This window comes from Thunnus albacares, chromosome 11 (assembly GCF_914725855.1).
Source record: "Thunnus albacares chromosome 11, fThuAlb1.1, whole genome shotgun sequence".
Lineage (NCBI taxonomy): Eukaryota > Metazoa > Chordata > Actinopteri > Scombriformes > Scombridae > Thunnus > Thunnus albacares.
This window is the reverse complement of record NC_058116.1, coordinates 27,827,533-27,845,084: the sequence shown is the minus strand read 5'-3', so window position 1 is coordinate 27,845,084 and position 17,552 is coordinate 27,827,533. Positions and strand designations below refer to the sequence as shown.

At 38.4% G+C, this 17,552-nt stretch overlaps 1 protein-coding gene across 1 annotated transcript in view; it reads left to right on the top strand.

Annotated features, from left to right (window-relative positions):
• mlphb (melanophilin b) overlaps positions 1-17,552 on the top strand; it is a 39,848-nt gene that overhangs the window by 16,809 nt on the left and 5,487 nt on the right. The window contains exons 4-12 of the mRNA XM_044364853.1: positions 800-841; positions 2,756-2,811; positions 5,608-5,694; positions 7,051-7,234; positions 8,135-8,376; positions 11,551-11,634; positions 14,682-14,981; positions 17,027-17,176; positions 17,286-17,354. Of these exons, the coding sequence (XP_044220788.1) occupies positions 800-841; positions 2,756-2,811; positions 5,608-5,694; positions 7,051-7,234; positions 8,135-8,376; positions 11,551-11,634; positions 14,682-14,981; positions 17,027-17,176; positions 17,286-17,354 (1,214 nt within the window). The remainder of the gene's footprint in view (positions 1-799; positions 842-2,755; positions 2,812-5,607; positions 5,695-7,050; positions 7,235-8,134; positions 8,377-11,550; positions 11,635-14,681; positions 14,982-17,026; positions 17,177-17,285; positions 17,355-17,552) is intronic.

The window sequence follows — 17,552 nt, the reverse complement described above, 5'->3', positions numbered from 1 at the left end:
ATACAGAGTGAGTCGGTTTGCTGGCTTAGCCCAGCGGGCCTTGTGATCGTCCAGTCACATGTCTCCCATTCTGTGCCTGGAATTGAAGGATCCAGTCCTGCAGAGACAGGGGGGAGAGAAAGAGACAGAAAGAGGGAGGGAGAACAAAACTTTTGTTCGACGTGTATTTATGTGGAATCCAGCTCGCAGAATGTGCACAGATGCAACTTGTAGTTATGAAACACAGCCATAAATATGTATGTTAACAGATTCATCATGTTTGAAATAATCAGCAACTCCTCACATGTAGAGATTCATGTGACCACCTGGATTAAATTCACCATGCATGACTGTACACACACACACACACACACACACACACACACACACACTCATTCTTTATCCTGTCTTTTTACTGTATGTATGCTGCTGTGGTCCGTCGGGCCCTCAAAGCTCGGAGGGTGTCATATGTGCACACTGGGAGATGTAACACTGATGCTTACAACTGCATTTTTGTTCACATGAGAGTTTAGCTGGCTAACTCTAACTGTTGCTCCTCAGCTTAATGCTACTACTGCTGCTTCTGTTTTTGATTAATATTTTATGTGGAAACTAAGAACTACCTGAATTATCTCAGTTTGCTTAGCTATTTATTATCGTTAATGCATGGCACAATTGCAAACCTGACCTCATTTATTTTCATTATGTAAGACAACAGTGAGAGGATTATTAAAACAATCAAGTCCATTTCTGGGATAATTTACATGAAATGGTAATGAAACACAAATAAATAAGCCATCTTTTCTCTCCTTTTTTTCAGAGCACCATGAATATGACACACAGAGCAACCCTGAAGTCCACAGTAAGTAGACTGATTTAAATTATCATCAGGAATGTTTAGGTATTGTTGACAGACAGATATATCCACTGAGTTTAATATACTTTGTTAGTTTTTACCTTTTTATTCTTTCTTTCTTTACCAAATCATAATCTACTGAAGAGGAGAATGAAATGATGAAAAGATCTCATTATCACTAGAAAAATATCTCTTAATTATTAAATATAACATTCTGTGACCTGAATAGGAATCTCAGCTGTAATGTTAACATTTTAATCATACTTTGTCACATACTTAGAGGTCTTTTGGTGAAAACTGTGCCCCCATAGTTTTAGAAAAAAATGTGTTCCTATTTACAGCATTTAGATATTAGATAAGAACATTTTGATAGCTGTGTTGGCGACTTTTAGTGTATAGGAGTCTGCATAGGAGAGTCTGACTTTATGTCATCTTTTCTCATACTTGTAAGATATGGAATTCATAATTATAAGGTTTTTTTTCTTCCTTTGGTGAAAACAATGTGCTTTTGAGGTAAAGTAGCCTAAAAGAAATAATCAAACTGGTGTGTACTGCTATTCCATGAAGTTTATCATCAGCTATTATAGAGAGACAATACTAAGAATTCATTTTCTGCTATCCACAGTCCTAAAGTATGCTTCCACACTCATCATCCTGCACGCATACCATTTGTGCAAAAATTTTTCAGAAAGTTGGATTCCTTTTCTGTGAGTCTGTGTGGTCTGGGCTGGATTATCAACCAGGCAAAGCTTTGGGGCCCTAAAAGCCGCCAGATACATCTTATGTTAGCTGGTTTGTTGTAATTTGATTAAATGCAAAGTTGTTTGGGAATATGCACCACCTTATGAACTGAAAGGATAAAGACCTGGTCCTACATTGTTACCTGTTTTGTTTACTGTAACTATCTTAATAAGGCTGTCTACTAGGTGCACATATATTCTTGAATTAATTTGTGTTTAACCAGATTACCACTAACAAAGGTCAGCAGGGGCCCATAATTAATGCTTTGCTTTTCGGCCTCTAAATAAATTAATCCAGCCATGTGTGTGGTCATCCTCAAAGTTATCTTACCATGAATGGTCTTTTATGATAAATCAGGGTCATTTGAAATTAAATTTCAACATTTCATATCATCATTAATAAACTACATTATATTAAATCACATTATTAAAATGAACCCGTTAGACTCTGTAGCTTTGGGTGTCTCATGCAGTGGTTTCAGTGGTTTGGGAAAAAGTTCTGGTTTAACTGGTGCAGTTAGTGGTCATCTAGCTTTCATTCCCACTGGAATATGGTGAGTACAAGAGCAGAGCCAGGGAAGTTTTAGTCATAGAGAATCACCAAGCTCTTAGTATACTTTGTTAATATTATTACTATTATTATCATTAGAGCTGGTGTATATCTGAATGTTCTCTCTGGAGATTATTTATGTGGCAAATTTCCATAAAATGAAGTAATGCTGGAAATTACAAAGTGTTTCAATAACTGTGTATGACCCTTATCTGTTGTGTTGTTATTCTGCATAAACTGTCAAATTCATCACTTTATCTGTTGATCTGAACAGCTCATTCTTGAACTTTTGCGTCTCTGTAGCTTTTCTTTTTCCCAGTCTCTCCCTCCCCTCTCTCTCTCTCTCTCTCTCTCTCTCTCTTTCTCTTTCTATTACATAGAAATGCAACTCACTCATAAACGCTCTCCTAAAGAGCAGCTGAAAACACACAATGTTCCTGCTCTTGCCTTCCTGTGCTGTACTTGCTCTGCCAGGTGGAAATAAATTTGATTGCTGCAAGATGTACAGTGCACTATGGGGAAACGTCAGATGAATCTGCTTTCAGAAATTATACTCTATTTATCGTACAGTATGTTCTCATTCAGTAAAAAGCCATAGTATAACACCAACATGTCTGCCTTCTTTATCAGCAGATGGATATGAGGAGCACAGTATCGATGCCACAGAGTCACAACACTACAAAGGGGTACGAAAAATCATTTTTAAATCATTTTCATTTACAGTAAGTAGTACATGTGATTCTTTCCCATGCTTGTGTTTTCCTATTATACTTAATCTTTGTTTTTTTGCATCTTGCAGCTATTTTTAGGTGCCAAAGCTTTAGTGAGTTTGCAGGAAGCAGAAAGCATTCTTCTAAAATGCATCATAAAATAAGAAGCAGATATCAATCTGTGTTCAGACAGCAGAACATTAGTGGCTCTGTTTTTTTTCACTGCTAATTCATGTTGAGACCACGACACGTGGAAACCTGAAAACAATACTTGATTCACTTCAGTTTTGTTGATTTGTTGCCCACGCTCGACATGTTTCCTGTTTCTTGATTAAGAGATGTTTTGGTAGAAGTTCAAATCAGTATTTGTTCATGCATGTTCTGTGAAACAAGCTAGTGTTTGCAAGGCTCTGCTGTGGTCAGCACTGATCTTTGTCATGTTGACGGGTCCTTCCTCTGTTGAAAAGCAGAGGCGTTATCTACGTGATCTTGGCCAGCCCTCATGAACAACTGGAATTCCTTTGACAGCTGGTGACGACTAAGGTTAGGCACGGTCGAACCGGCACTCACCGCTGTATGTTGTGGGTAAATACTAGGCTGTCATACATAATTGCACACATAAAAAAAAGTCAGAGTAAAGTTGAAAGACCCTCTAGTTCCATTCCTGAGAGGGCACTGAGTCCACTGGAATTTATCATAAAACCCAGGCTACTATTGTTTATACCACAGTCTCTGTGTAATTTAGGAGCTACGCTTTGTTTATTTTCAATCACTGCAGCAACTGGTGAAGGGGGGAAAATGTTGACTGGACTTCTGGGCTCTGCTGGATCTCTTAACGCTTTCTTTTTATTTCCAATGTGACTACTGATTAAGGTTTTGTTTACATTCTGTATGACTGAGGCGTTTGATGTGTGTTACAAAAAGACAGACTACAAGAAGGCCAAGAGGTTCTTCCTGCACCCCCTGTTTGATTCACATTTAGATAGAGTGCCCTCTACTGTTCACATAGTGTAGTACCCCTTGAGACACCTCATAGATCTATGTAGGGAAACTTTCCTGAAGTTTTTGCCCACTCAGAGAAGTTGAAATGGAGCTACTGGGATTCAGGATCTTGCTCAAGGATTCTTGGGTCAGGTGCATGCTCTGATGACACAGGACCTGTGCATGAATATTAGAATTAAGTATCTTTTTTCTCCAGCTACAGAGCTGCAGAAACAGCTTGATGCATAAAAACACTAATTGCTTGTTTAATGACTCTCATATTGGTTCTTCCACATTCTGCTTAGTTTATGGTAATCGCCTGTCACACTATAAAGACAATTGTGTTCTATTATTAGAGGTAATTTGCAGTGTTAAGAACTTCCTATTTTGTCCTTTTTTCTATTATGGCTCTGTTTTTTTACTTAAAAGACAAATTATCACAAACAAACAGGGACATAACAAGGGAGGAATGGGGGTGAGGTACATAAAGAACAACTGATGTGATAATACCACAAGGGTTGGTGTGTTTCCAAATTCCTAACCATGTCCCCCAAGTGGCTAACAAGGCCAAAACCATGCTTTTTGTGATTTCTGTCATTCTTATATTATTATAATGTCTGATGTCTATGTTAAACATCGTCAAAGTTTCAAAACATGAGGTGAACACATGTAAAAAAGTCAAAAGCCAGGGTTTCAGCCTGCCCTAAACGCTCTGTTTTGCAAAGTTACCCTTAATTCCCCATCAAACTGACATCAGCTCATTACCACATCCCCACAAATGGCCGTTCGTTCCATAATCTGTGTTGCTAAAGTTGTTCCATGGGTTGTTCGCATTGTCCACTCTCATATTTCATATCGTATTTGGGCTCAAACATGTATGATGTATTTGAGACGCTTCCATTTTAAGTAAAGAACAAGAAAAAGAAGTGGAATCTGAGGAGGAAGTGGCTTCCAGGAGCTAACCAATCAGAACAGAGTGGGCTCATCAGGAGGGAGGGCCTTAAAGAGACAGGAGCTAAAACAGCCCGTTTCAGACAGTGATTGAACTGTGGGGCTGCATAGAGAATCAGTATAAGATAAATAAGGAATTTTTGAACTGTGAATCGTGCAAAAATATTCCAGTAAAGGGCCAGAATAAACATATAGACCTGGAAATGTGCCTGATATGTCCCCTTTAACAGATTGTGATAGTCCTCCAACCAATTACTTATTGCAAAGCAGGATGGTTTGCAGTCTTTGCAGTTTATCAAGATTATTCTTTTGCCGAGAGACATCTCAGCATGAAAAGACATTTGTAGGAAATGAGTTTCAAATTTCTGGTCCAGCAGACATACTACAGCAAAACAGAAACTGGCATATAAGATCTCATCAAAATTTTATACTGAATTAGCTTATATCTTACACATTTACTGAACTTAAACACCAATTTATATTTTCCCAGTCTGTAGTCCTGTTCCCATGGAAGCTGGGTGGAGCAGTAGGCATTGGGTGCTGCACAGGTTAATGATCGATACATGGACATGCTCTGAGCAGGAGGCTGTGGCAATAGCATCCCTGAGTTTCTTCTTAAACATTGTTGGTAATTGTACATAAGAAAAGAAGAATCAGTCAGACCAAATTTTTGTTTAATTTGTTCAAAAGTTAGCATACATACAAGAACTTCTTCAGAGCTAAAAACTTCATCTCCTCTGTTCAGGTCGACACAGTATTTACCTTATCTTAATCACTTTTCTTACCCCTTTACTCCTTCTTTTCTGTTGGTGATGGTGTTTCCTTTTCTGCTCTTCAAAGATGAAAAAGACCAAAAGGCGGCTAACTGTCGATCCCTTTGATTTGGATCTGGACTACTCCATCGAATCAAGAGGACAATCCAATCAGGTAGAAGCTGGACAACCACACAGAACCAGCTTTTCCTAGAACCAAACCAATCTGCATGCTTTCATAAAAGGAGCTGTCTGTCTCCATCTCCTTCAGCTTGTTTCTGTTTTCAGTCTTTGGTTTGGCAAGATATTTTAGTGCTGAGCACAGCCATTATTCATTCATTCATTCTTCTTCTATCTGGCCACAATACAGTCATTGTGTACATCTAGATGTTGACGCTTGTGTGCACAGACAGTAGTACATCCGTCAGCTTATTAATAGGATAATCAGACAATATTTTACTGAAGTGGCACGAAAGCAAGTCACGATGGATGTGTCACATTGGCAATAAATTATTAAGTTAATATTGTGAGTTATATTATGAAAACAAATTTGATTACAGCTGCAACAATTAGTTGATGAATCCATTGGCACAAAAAATAATCAGCAGCTATTTTGATAATCAAATAATCATCATTTTTTAAGCAAAAAATGCCACATATTTGTTGGTTGCAGCCTCTAAAACATAGGGATTTGAAGCTTTTCTGTCATACATGATGGTGAACTGAATTTCTTTGGATTTTGGACTGTTGATCAAACGAAACAAGACATTTTAAGTTGTCACCATGGGCTCTAAGAAATTCTTAATGGCATTTTTCTATGTCTGACATTTTATAGACAAAACGATTCATCAATGAACTGAGGAAATAAATGGGTTGATTAATTGATAAAGATAATGTGTGCCACCATAAATGATTTTACTGTGACTGACAACTTCATCTACTCTGCTAACCATGTAAACACATAATCGGTTTCTCTTGTAATTTAAAAGTTGTAGCTTGGAATAAACGTTAAGCAACTGTAAATTTGCAAATTCTCAAATTATTGTGAATAATTTAACTTCTGACATACTGTTATATACTGTATATTTACTGTATGTTAAGTTTCTAGCTAGCCTAAGGTAGCATCAGTTGCTAATTTGAGCAGTTTAATTGAGAGATGAAGTCATGATGTCATTTCCTGTCTAGCCTCTGTTCCACCAGCTCCTGTAACTCAGTGCAGTCTCTGATTCATCGTTTCTTTCATCATCTGGCTTTCTGAAATAATGAAGCATGTTCCTGGAGTTATTCCATATTCTAAAACAAACTGGCTCCACTACAGCACTCGCTATCAGAAGTAGAAATCTTTGTGATTTGTAATTACTTTGTGAGCACAGAAAGATACAGCTCCCATAAAAATTTACCAAAGCAGATACTTTCATCATCATGTGCATAATATTTTGAATGAGGTTTTCTTACTTTTGGAGCTGAACACAGAAGTTACTGCTTCTCTTCAGCTCTCTGTAGCACTAACCTCTCTCCATCTCACTCTTAGGCCCCAGGCTCCAACGACATCACGGTCACGGACGTAGCTGTGAGGGAGTCGATGCTTGCTGAGGCTGACATGGCCTTTGTTTTCCAACAGATTTTGGAGGAGCAATGCAAAAGTATGGAGTTCAATACGGATGTTGGACTTGACCTCAGCCGGAGGATGGACCTTGGATTGACTCCACAACAAGGTAAAGAAAGGACAAAACACATCTCAGATCTTCTGTGTGGTTCCAACAATCTCTACTAAAGTACACAAGGATGAAAATAGAGTTAAGTAAAGCTAATAGGACTTGATGTTTCAATCCCTTTGGGACATTGGCACTCTTGATGTTGGCAGAGGGATTGGAGTGATGGGAGGGAGAGTAGGTACGTCATTAGGTCAACAGGTGGGCGCCCTCCTTCTTTGACGTTTCATTGATAAGTCCATGACATCTCTAGAGGGCTACAGGGTGATACCTGGCATCCCAGGTACACCCCCCTCAGTGCCATACCCTCCTATCTTCATCTTGCAGCCCAGTTGTTGTCTTTCCTTTTAATCCAAAGCCAACTGCTGCTTTTTTCTGCTGCATTTGAAAAGGAAGTGATTGCTTGCTGGAGGGAACAACCCCTCACCCCCATTTTCTTCAATAAACTGATCAAAGATGTAGTAACGAATCCCCTGCATCCCATTTCTACAGGGAAAATCTTGATCTTCCAGCTGTTCCGGGCAGCTTCAATTACCAGTTCAGAATATTTGGTCTTTTTCCCCTCATAAACTTCTCATGGTACTGTCAATTCCACAACATATGCCAGCTTGGCTGTTGTGGACCACAAGACCATGTCTGGCTGGACTGTTGTAGCCACAATGTCTGGGGGAAATACAATCCAATATTCTATTAATATTTGATTGGTCTGAGTCAGATGTGGTTTTAAAAATTTTGTTTTCGTTTATTATACTTTATGGCATATCTTTGGTTTAGACCGGAAATAAAATACACCTAATTATTTTCAATGATACCTTTTTTGCAGCCATGAGGATGAGTTATGCCTCTACTGAGAAAAAAGTGAAAAACTATTGCTCAGTTTATTTATCATACAATTTTTTCTAGATGACCTTGCGTACCCGGACAACCGAACGATCCCATCTCGCTCCATCTCCCGACTCAGCTACTCCTCATGTGGCAGTGGAAGTGCTGGTGGCCCCCGAGGCAGCAGCATCTATCTGCCTGGCCCTGATTACTCCGAGGAAGAGGACATCCACAGCCAACCCTACCTGTTCTACCAGTCTCATCCTGGTCCCTGCAGCCACACATCCCAGGAGAGCCTGAGCTCAGCAAACGCTCCACCACAGGTTTTATTAATATCTCTCAATCGTTATATGAAATCCTTATTATATTTCATTCATTTGGCAGATGCTTTGGGACACTAATAAATCCAGGTTTAATATTTTCTTTTTGATTGAATTTGACATTAAAAATTAGAACTGTGATGGTTATTGTAAACAGTGTTCTGACTTCAGTTCCCATCTCTGCAAAGATATTGTGTCTGATATTAATCAGTTTTACTAATGTGCATACAACTCATTGCTTTTAATGATGGTTTGTAAAAGTTTAATGTGCAGGATTATTTTTCCCTTGGCGTAGTTTAAAAGTCAAGACCAGGAGACACTGAAATCAAGGAACCCAATTCATTTTTTATATGTCTAGTTCGTAGGGGAACAAAGGAACTAAACATATAATGATCTTGAGACATTTTGAAATATTACCATCACAATAGCAGTATTAAACTTGAAAGTTGTAAAGTCCCCGTAGCCTCAAAAATTCGTTTCATTAATGTGGGGGATAAAGGATAAGACAATAAACAATACTGTTAAAATTATAAACTTGATCTTGATCTGTTTGGCTTTCATGAGCGAGGAATAATTTGGCACAAAACTCTGACTGATATGATCTGTACAACCATTAATATAACAAAATGTTGTTTATTTGGTTCGGAGTCACATTTTTCAAAGCAAACAGCTAACAATATGACTTTTCTTTTTGATATCCGAGGCCAACGCTGGGAATGAAACACACACACACACATGCACACACCCATCCACACACGAGTTCATCAAACTGACACGTTGAGTGATGTAGGGGCGACAGCTGCTAGATCAGAGGGAGATAACATACATCACATCAGTGTCTATTTATGTGTTAGTGTAAAACTCAGTCCCTGGAAAGGATCACAACAACTGTTGCTGATCTGTTGATGAGGAGCAAATAATAAACAGACTTTGTTTACCATTAGTTTGACTGACTTTGAGTGAGCTGCTTCTCTTCCTGTTTTCAGAAATACTCATGTGTCCTAATATGTCCTCCAGTTTTGAGTCCACGTGTCTTTCAGTTGATTATTCGAAGTTGAATATTTTATGTTTAATTACTGAGGTATGACTGGGACTATCCGAATCAAAAACTCCCCTTGTTGTCTTTAAAGATAAGGAATATCAAAACAAAGGAAGTGATTAAGGTCAGCGGTGGAAGGCAGCCATGACCAGAACAGGGCTGGTGTTATCAGTCCCCCCCTGGCCTTATGCTGATTTATACCTTTGATATTTCATGTCATGGTAAATTGGTCTTGTAGCTGGGCAATACAAACAAGATACAGAAGAAAACAAACAGCCTGGACATGTGCCTGTGAGACATCAAAAACAGCCGTGACATTTCTTATTGGCTGCGACATCCAAGCTTACTTCATGCTGGCTCGATTCTGATTTGGAACACGTTCAAGATGACAACCGAGCTTGAAAGTAAAGTGACGTACATGCAGTTGGATAATGTTTATCGAACAAAACATCAGGATGAGTCGAAAACAAGCACAGACTCTGGACAGAGCACATGTGGGGCAAAAATGGCGTAGATAGAAGTTCTAGTATGTTTACTTGTTTAATATACAGACAAGTGACAAATTAAAGGGAAAATGTGAAGAAATGAGCAGATAGACATAACAAATGTGCATTCTTCCACACAGGGATCAAGTGCTCACTTAATGTTTTGATAAAAAGGATGTGAATCATATTGTTGGTCATTAACCCAATTGAACACCTGCGGGAAGATTTTGATGTCAAGCTAATAACCAACCACTAACCAAATCAAATACATGTAGCCAAGAATATATCAAACAGTTATTTATAGTCATTTTAAAGCCCATAAAAGCATTCAGATCAAGTATTTCTGTATATACCATTAAATGTTCATGACTAAATAAGCAACAGTAAAAGCCAAACACTCGAGAAAAGAAACATCTAGTAGTGCACACTCAGAAACTCGGCTAATCTGCTACTTCAGGACAGTGACCTTGCTACATGAGCAGACAACTCCAAACGGCCATCACATTTTGACTGAAATATTGCTAATCTGATCTTTACAAAACAGACACACTGTAGGATGCTCCCTTAAAATATTCTTATGTGTAACATATTAGATGGAGTAAAAAAGTATAACTTTTCACATCCCAACTGGCTCTTCATCAGGTGCAAAGGCAAGGTGCTTATCATGGATTAAACTATCATAGTGCACCGACTCAGTGAGCACCATTCACAAAGGTACAATTTAACGTACTTGTACTTTATACTTCCACTCCACTACATTGTTTTGACGACTTTAGTTACTTTTCAGATGAATATTTGACACAATGGATAATATAACAAGCTTTTAAAATACAACACATTGTTAAAGATGAAACCAGTGGTTTCCAACCTTTTTGGCTTTTGACGTCTTACAAAAAGCAGTGTGTAGTCGGGGTCACATTTCACATGTCTATGAGTTGTTAACAGCTCCACCAAACAGGGATTTTTCCCTCTAAACTTCTCACATGGTTTCATTTCAATAAATGTGGGAATCGTAGGAAGGGAGGTAAAATTTGGACATACTCTTGTAGGAAATGTTGTCTGAGAGGCACAATTCAGGGCAAGAAAATCTTTTTTAAATCAAAGATCTATTAGATGACTGTCTGCTTGACTTCCTGACTAGAATATGACTCTTTATGCTCTGAGGGGCAACTTGGGAAAAGTAAAATTACATTACGACTGTTTTCCAAGTGAACATTTCTTATATTTCACATTCGCCTGAAGAAAAACTGCATAGCATTATATCATTTCATTTCTTTTCTGTTTTTTTTTTAACTTTCAGTCAAGATTGACTCTGGACTGTTGTGGTCATTTCAGAAAAGAACCTCTCAATTATTATGAAATCAGATTTGGAGATGAGGTGATTTAGCTCAGAGCTCAGACTCTGATGAGAACATGTGAAAGTGCAGCATGAACTTTATCAAGTGCAAAATAAATTGAAGGCCATCTGTCTTTGAAAGACATATTTCGGTGCCAATTTGTCTTTTGATTTGTTCAGCATGAGTAAAATTGATATCATATGACATGCTGTTTCTTAGAGATTGAATCCACCAGTATTATGTAATCTGTGGACTATATGTCTTGTTTATTTGTCTTCCTCATCTTACAGTAGTCTGTCTCTCTGTCTGTCTTCAGATCACTGACTTGAACAGACGCATGTCAGCCATTGAGGCCCTCTTGAACCGATTAGAGCAGAAGGTCACCCCGACATCCGACCAGGTAAATCCATTTAAAAAACACATGTCAAGTCAAGTCAATTTTATTTATATAGCTCAGTATCACAAATTTGCCTCAAGGGACTTTATAATCTGTACAACATTCAACACCCTTTATCCTCAGACCCTCAATTCAGATAACATGTGTTTCAGATATCTGTTCAATCAGTCAATCAAACTTAATTTGTATTGCACCTTTCATACAGGTTAGTGCAATTCAAAGTGCTTCACAGATGACTGACATATTGATAATAAGACATAACAGATGTAGACAGTTAAACAATTTCAGACGAAGGCACACGAGAAATAAAAATGATCAAAATGTATTAATAAAACCAACCAAATTGATTTAAAAAAAGAATAAAAGCTAGATGAAAGACAATGACAAATAAAATCAAGAAGAGGAAATGTTTTCCTAGAGTGTCATTGACCATCAGAGTCCACCAGCACATTAATGATGCTTTGAGAGAGTTTCTTTGTTCGTGCCTGTGTTGCAGCTGAGCTAGCGGCTGTACTACAAGAGGCTCTCTGGTATGTGTTGTGTCTGCGGGGGAGTGTCAGTGCATAGCTGTAGCCCTGCTTTTTATCACACTTAATGTCACTGTTCACCAGGCCTGAATATAACAAAGTTATGAACAGGCCCGTGTGCTGTGTTTACTGCAGCAGAAGAGGAATAAATCTCTTTTTCATGTACAACGTTGTCTCTCTGTTGTTGCTTATAAGGCTTGCTAATGTAACACACAAACTTTTATTTGTTATTTTATTTATTTATACATACTGGCTATATGTTGGGGCTACACAGGCTGCACAAAAACCATAAAGTCTGTGATGGTCTGCTCAATACTTTGTGTTTCTTTCCACTTGCTTCTGCTTCTAGTGATTAAGTTGGTGAAGAGTGAACAGTGATGTCAGCCTACACTTAAAAGCTGCACTAATCAATATATTTATATTAACACTGGCTCAAATGACTGCTTGCACTGTGAAAGATGTCTCTCATAGTGACAAACTTGCAGAGACTTATGAACTGACTCCGCTGTTCCCCTCAGTATGGCCAGAAACACCTGTCTGCTAGATGCAAGTTTGTTAAAATGTTAGCCAAATCAACTTTATAATCATTAATAAACGCTCCCAGTGTAGCCATGTAACGGTCAACAGTTCAATCTCATGAATGCACGTGGCCCTTCCTCTAACTTTCTGGTAAAGATTAACAGGATGTTTGTTTTTTATTTGTTTGTTTAGTTATTTAGGATATTTCCATCCTAATAATGAATTATTTATCTGCAGCTCATTGCTCAAGCATTCTGATAATGAAGAGGGGTACACAGTTACTGATATTCATCCTTGTCTCATCAACAGCCATGTCTCATGTGGGTTTGGTGTCTGTTTTTAATTGGGACATGAGCTCTGAAATCCACACCAGTATCATCATGGTAATTAGTGGCTATTCAGTTTCAAATGAGAGCAATATTTGATAGAGTCATGATTTCCCTCTCTTGTGGCAAACCACAGCTTAAATCAATTTGCATTTAGCACATGTTCTGCCGGTTTTGTCAGAGTGCAGTCTGCACGCAACACGGGTCTGTGTTAATGACCATCTGATTAGTATAGTGACAGGATAATTATCATCATGCTTTCATGCATCTATCTACTGTATGATCTACTCTTCTTCCAAGTATGATAGCTCTTATTCAAGATCACAAAGATGTCAGTGGCATGGTGCGGAGAGGGGTCTATCCCAGCATGCATTGGGGAAAAAGCAGGGCAACACAGCTGGACAAATCAACAGTCTATCGAAATCGGTCACATATGAGCCGATTCGCTAAGCCCCGCCACCCTCAGTTACTTTTGCTATGTCTGTCAAGCCCTCTGTTCTTGCACGGCACATATGCAGTTTACAGTGCTAACAGTAGCAGATTTACCACGAAAAGAGTTTACTAATTTTTGAAACAATGAGTCTTCTTTCATTTCAAACAGAAATAAACAAAAGCAGGCTTCTTGTGTTAGTCAATGAGCACCATTTTGACAGCTGGAACAAGCGGTTTTCTAACTATGTGGATGAAAAAACATTCTGTCTGCTGCACGATTAAAAAATTTTAATCCTTTTCCCGGGTCACGCCTCTGTTTCTAAATCAAAACAAAAATGGCAGCCTGCTGGCTATCCGAAGAGGGAACAGTCATCAGTATTTGCACTAATGTTAGCTACTTTAGCTAAATTGTGCTAACAGGGCAGGTATCATAATCAAGTAACATTAAACTTAACTATTATAAGTCTTCAAATCTTATTAACGGAGCAATAATTTCCAAAATGACCACCAGCACACTTACTACAGGGCCCAAATTTAGCGATTGAGACCATAATGGCACGCTGAAAAAAATTATTGACTTTGTATCTCTAGAGAGAAGTTGACGCTTTTTGAATGTGAGTTAGTTGGAGCCAGGCATTTTTTTGGAGTCCATATTTAGCGGTACTTCTGCATTGACTTCAACCTCAAGCCGTGGTAGTTGCCACTTGCTACAGTCCCATGCACACTACTTCAGTATATGGAGAAAGTCCAAGCTTAATAGGTCTGTTGTGCCTAGTTATGGTTGCTATGATTGGACAATCATTGTTTCAGAGAAAGTTTAGCAATGAATTTGTGCTCTCTAGATTTCCAAGTATTTTTTTTGGACGTTTTATGATTTTATTGGGTAGCAGACGGTAGAGACCTGACAGGATATGAGGGGAATGAGAGAGATGGGGATTGGTAATGGGAAAGGTCCCCACACGGAAAAAACGAGGATGTTGAGATTACAATGACAGCTTCTTTGGCTACAAAAGTGCCTCATTGCCTATTTGTACTTGGACTGTGGACCCAAAGGAAACCCACAAAAACACAATCAGTGCTGAATTTCTGAGGCGCTATGTGATCTGCTTGTACCTAAGCAAAACATTTTAAATCTCTCTAATAATTCCCATCAGGTTGACTGTCAAGTAATTATGTTATTTATAAACTTTCACTGATGGCATAGTTCATTTCTCTCAGCCACATGTTCTCCACTCTGTTCTTTCAGACCAACAAGGCTCTTCAGACGCCAAACAGCACCTCTCCTCTTCCTCAGTGGGAGGAAGTGGACCTAGAGGAGCAGCAACTAAGACAGAAGCTGCATGAGATGACAGACAACATCAGCGACCACAGCCTCTCTGATGAGGAGGACTCCAACAGGCCAGAAAAATCCCAAGAGATCCCAGTATGGAGAAGCCCAGAGAGAGAAGCCAAGGCTACCAGGATCCCTTCCAGACCCACATCCAGAACAAGCATCGTCCTCTCCAGACTCGAGGAAAAGCAGCCTGAGCTGACTGACTCTCTGAAGGTAGAGATATGAATAAGCTACACATCAGCAGAGGAACAAATCTATATTGACACACAAGCATTCATACTTGGATCAACACTTCATTTTATGCCAGAAAGTTAATCAGAAACTTACACACTGCACATATGACTTTTTGTACATTTTGTACTTTTAAAATACCCTGGCTGATGAAATTCCATACCATCTCTCTGCTACAATCCAGTTCAAGCGCATACTGTAGTCATAAATCAAGTTACTGAGCCTTGTTGTTTACATTTCCTCTGTAACCATCGCTTCCAGATTGTTTGAAGCAGGGAATGGATTAGGAAAATTGCTCTTTCTTAGCTGCTGTGGTAGGTTGTCTGATTTGTTTTTACTGGCATTTTTTCCTCTAAAGTAACAAATCTACAATGCCTTAGTGAGTAATGGTAGTTTTCCTTTTTACACCACTTAACAGTACATCTGTGCAAACAACACACCCCATTTTTATATAAAACTGTAAGGATTTAAAGTATTATGTAACACCGGCTGAAAACACACTGCTAAATTTCTACTCATACACTCCTGTGAACTTCTAAACTGATAAGGTACAGACTTGTGAAGCTGATGTTTTTCTTTGGCCATCTGACTGTCTTGTTCTTGTTTCAGACCTTTTGATCTCCCAGAAGCCCTTGTTTTCTGTTCTGCTCTTCTTCTTTTTTTTTTTTTTTCCTTCGCTGGCTAAAGTAAACTATGAAGGACAACTTGCCACTACAGGATATGCAGCTTATGGAAGCGTTACTCTTGCTGTTCAAATAACAAATATTACATTTTTTTTAATGTGTCAGGTTAAGTAATATTATACAGCTACTAAGATCAATGTTTTCATATTATTGGCTTAAATCATTAACCCTTACATACTTACATTTGAGAGCAGTAAAAACACCCTAAACACCTTTTTCAGGCTGAAATGTTATGACTTCAGAGCATATACAAAAGTGAGAATATTACAACTTTTTCTATTTTTGTGCACATTTTTATATAATTATTAGTATTATATTATTATATTATTAGCAGTATTATACACATAGAGTGTTTTGTTTTGGGTAAATTCATTAAAATCATTATGGATGTTATGTTTTGTTCTTCTTCCAGATAAGATTGCCGTTGGGATGTTCACAACCTATTAGGTCAACAAGATAAATTGTCATTGCCTTTCAAAATGACCCATAAGCATTTTCTTATCTTTCACCCTTAAAGGATAAGGCCAGCAATTTACTATGGTTTTTCTTACTGTCAACAAATCTCATGTGCAGAGCCAAATCAACAATGACCTCATCCTACTTACAAGCCTTATGTGTTTATCCAAAGTCGGATATATCTTATCTAACAAACTACCGAGCCCATCTCTTGAAGAAACATGTCACCCAGTGCAGCGGTGTAGCTCATTGATGTGTTTTGAATAGTTTTTGGACAAAAACAGAGGTCTACGGCACAGAAGAATAAGATCTATCAGACCCAAATTCCACTGTAACAGGTTATGAGGTGCTATAACGTCGTGCTACTTCCACCTTTTGCTTCTGAGAGAGGAGAGTCATTATTTACACAACCACAAGAGGACACGTCAATAAATTTAAACATAGGTTGTTTTAAGAGTTTGAACAAATGAGCGATACTGTCATAATTCTGGTGAGAACAGTCTCTGTCTAGCAGTGTATAGACATAGATCAAGATTTTCTTCTCAGTCAAATGTTGTAAATGCCGAACACAAGAAGCTTCAAAGACTTTACTGCAGGAAACACACAAATTGCTCCAAGCTTTGCATTCCGCTGTGGGCTACTTTAAAAACTGTTTTCCTTGCTGTTTATTATATGAGTGTTTCATTGTGTTTACTTTTCAAGGTTTCAAGGGAAATCATCATCTTTTCCTTCCAGTAAACACTTTAAAAACATATTACACTCAAATAAATGACTTTGAGTTTAATACAGTATGATATTCTGCGTTAAAATAAATGTTTGATCATATTTTTTATGTGAGATACCAGTAAACACAGAGTTTCCTCTCTGACCTCAACATTACTTTTACAGACAAACCATTCAACAGAAAGCTTGGAGAGAAAGTGGCGCCCCCTGGAGGAGGGATCAAAGGCAAGCTTCAAAGGCTCAACAGCCTTACTGGTTGAGCTGGAGGACAAGGTAGCCCAAGCAGCTGCTGAGGTCCAGAGCGCCCAGAGTGAGGTGAGGCAAAACCAGGGGCTGAGTTAAGATCAGTTGGCATAATAGTTTTATTCTATAAAGACAAAAATGGTACAAGTATGTGGAGCCACTTCTTTCTTTTTATCCCAAGGTCTCTTACATAGAGGACAGGATTGCTGCTCTGAACGCTGCTGGTATGCCAACGGATAAAAAGAAAAAGGTAAAGACATCAATCTAAAAAGCCGCATTCAGACGGGATGAACATTACAGGGGAAAGAGGGGAATTAAATATTCACTGGGTTCCTCAGTAATTTAATTCATCATTCCAGACATGATTTCCACTGATGGGAAAATGACAGGATATGGTTTGTAATAGACATGGATATTCATCAGGACGAAGCCAAATGAGAAAGCCAAA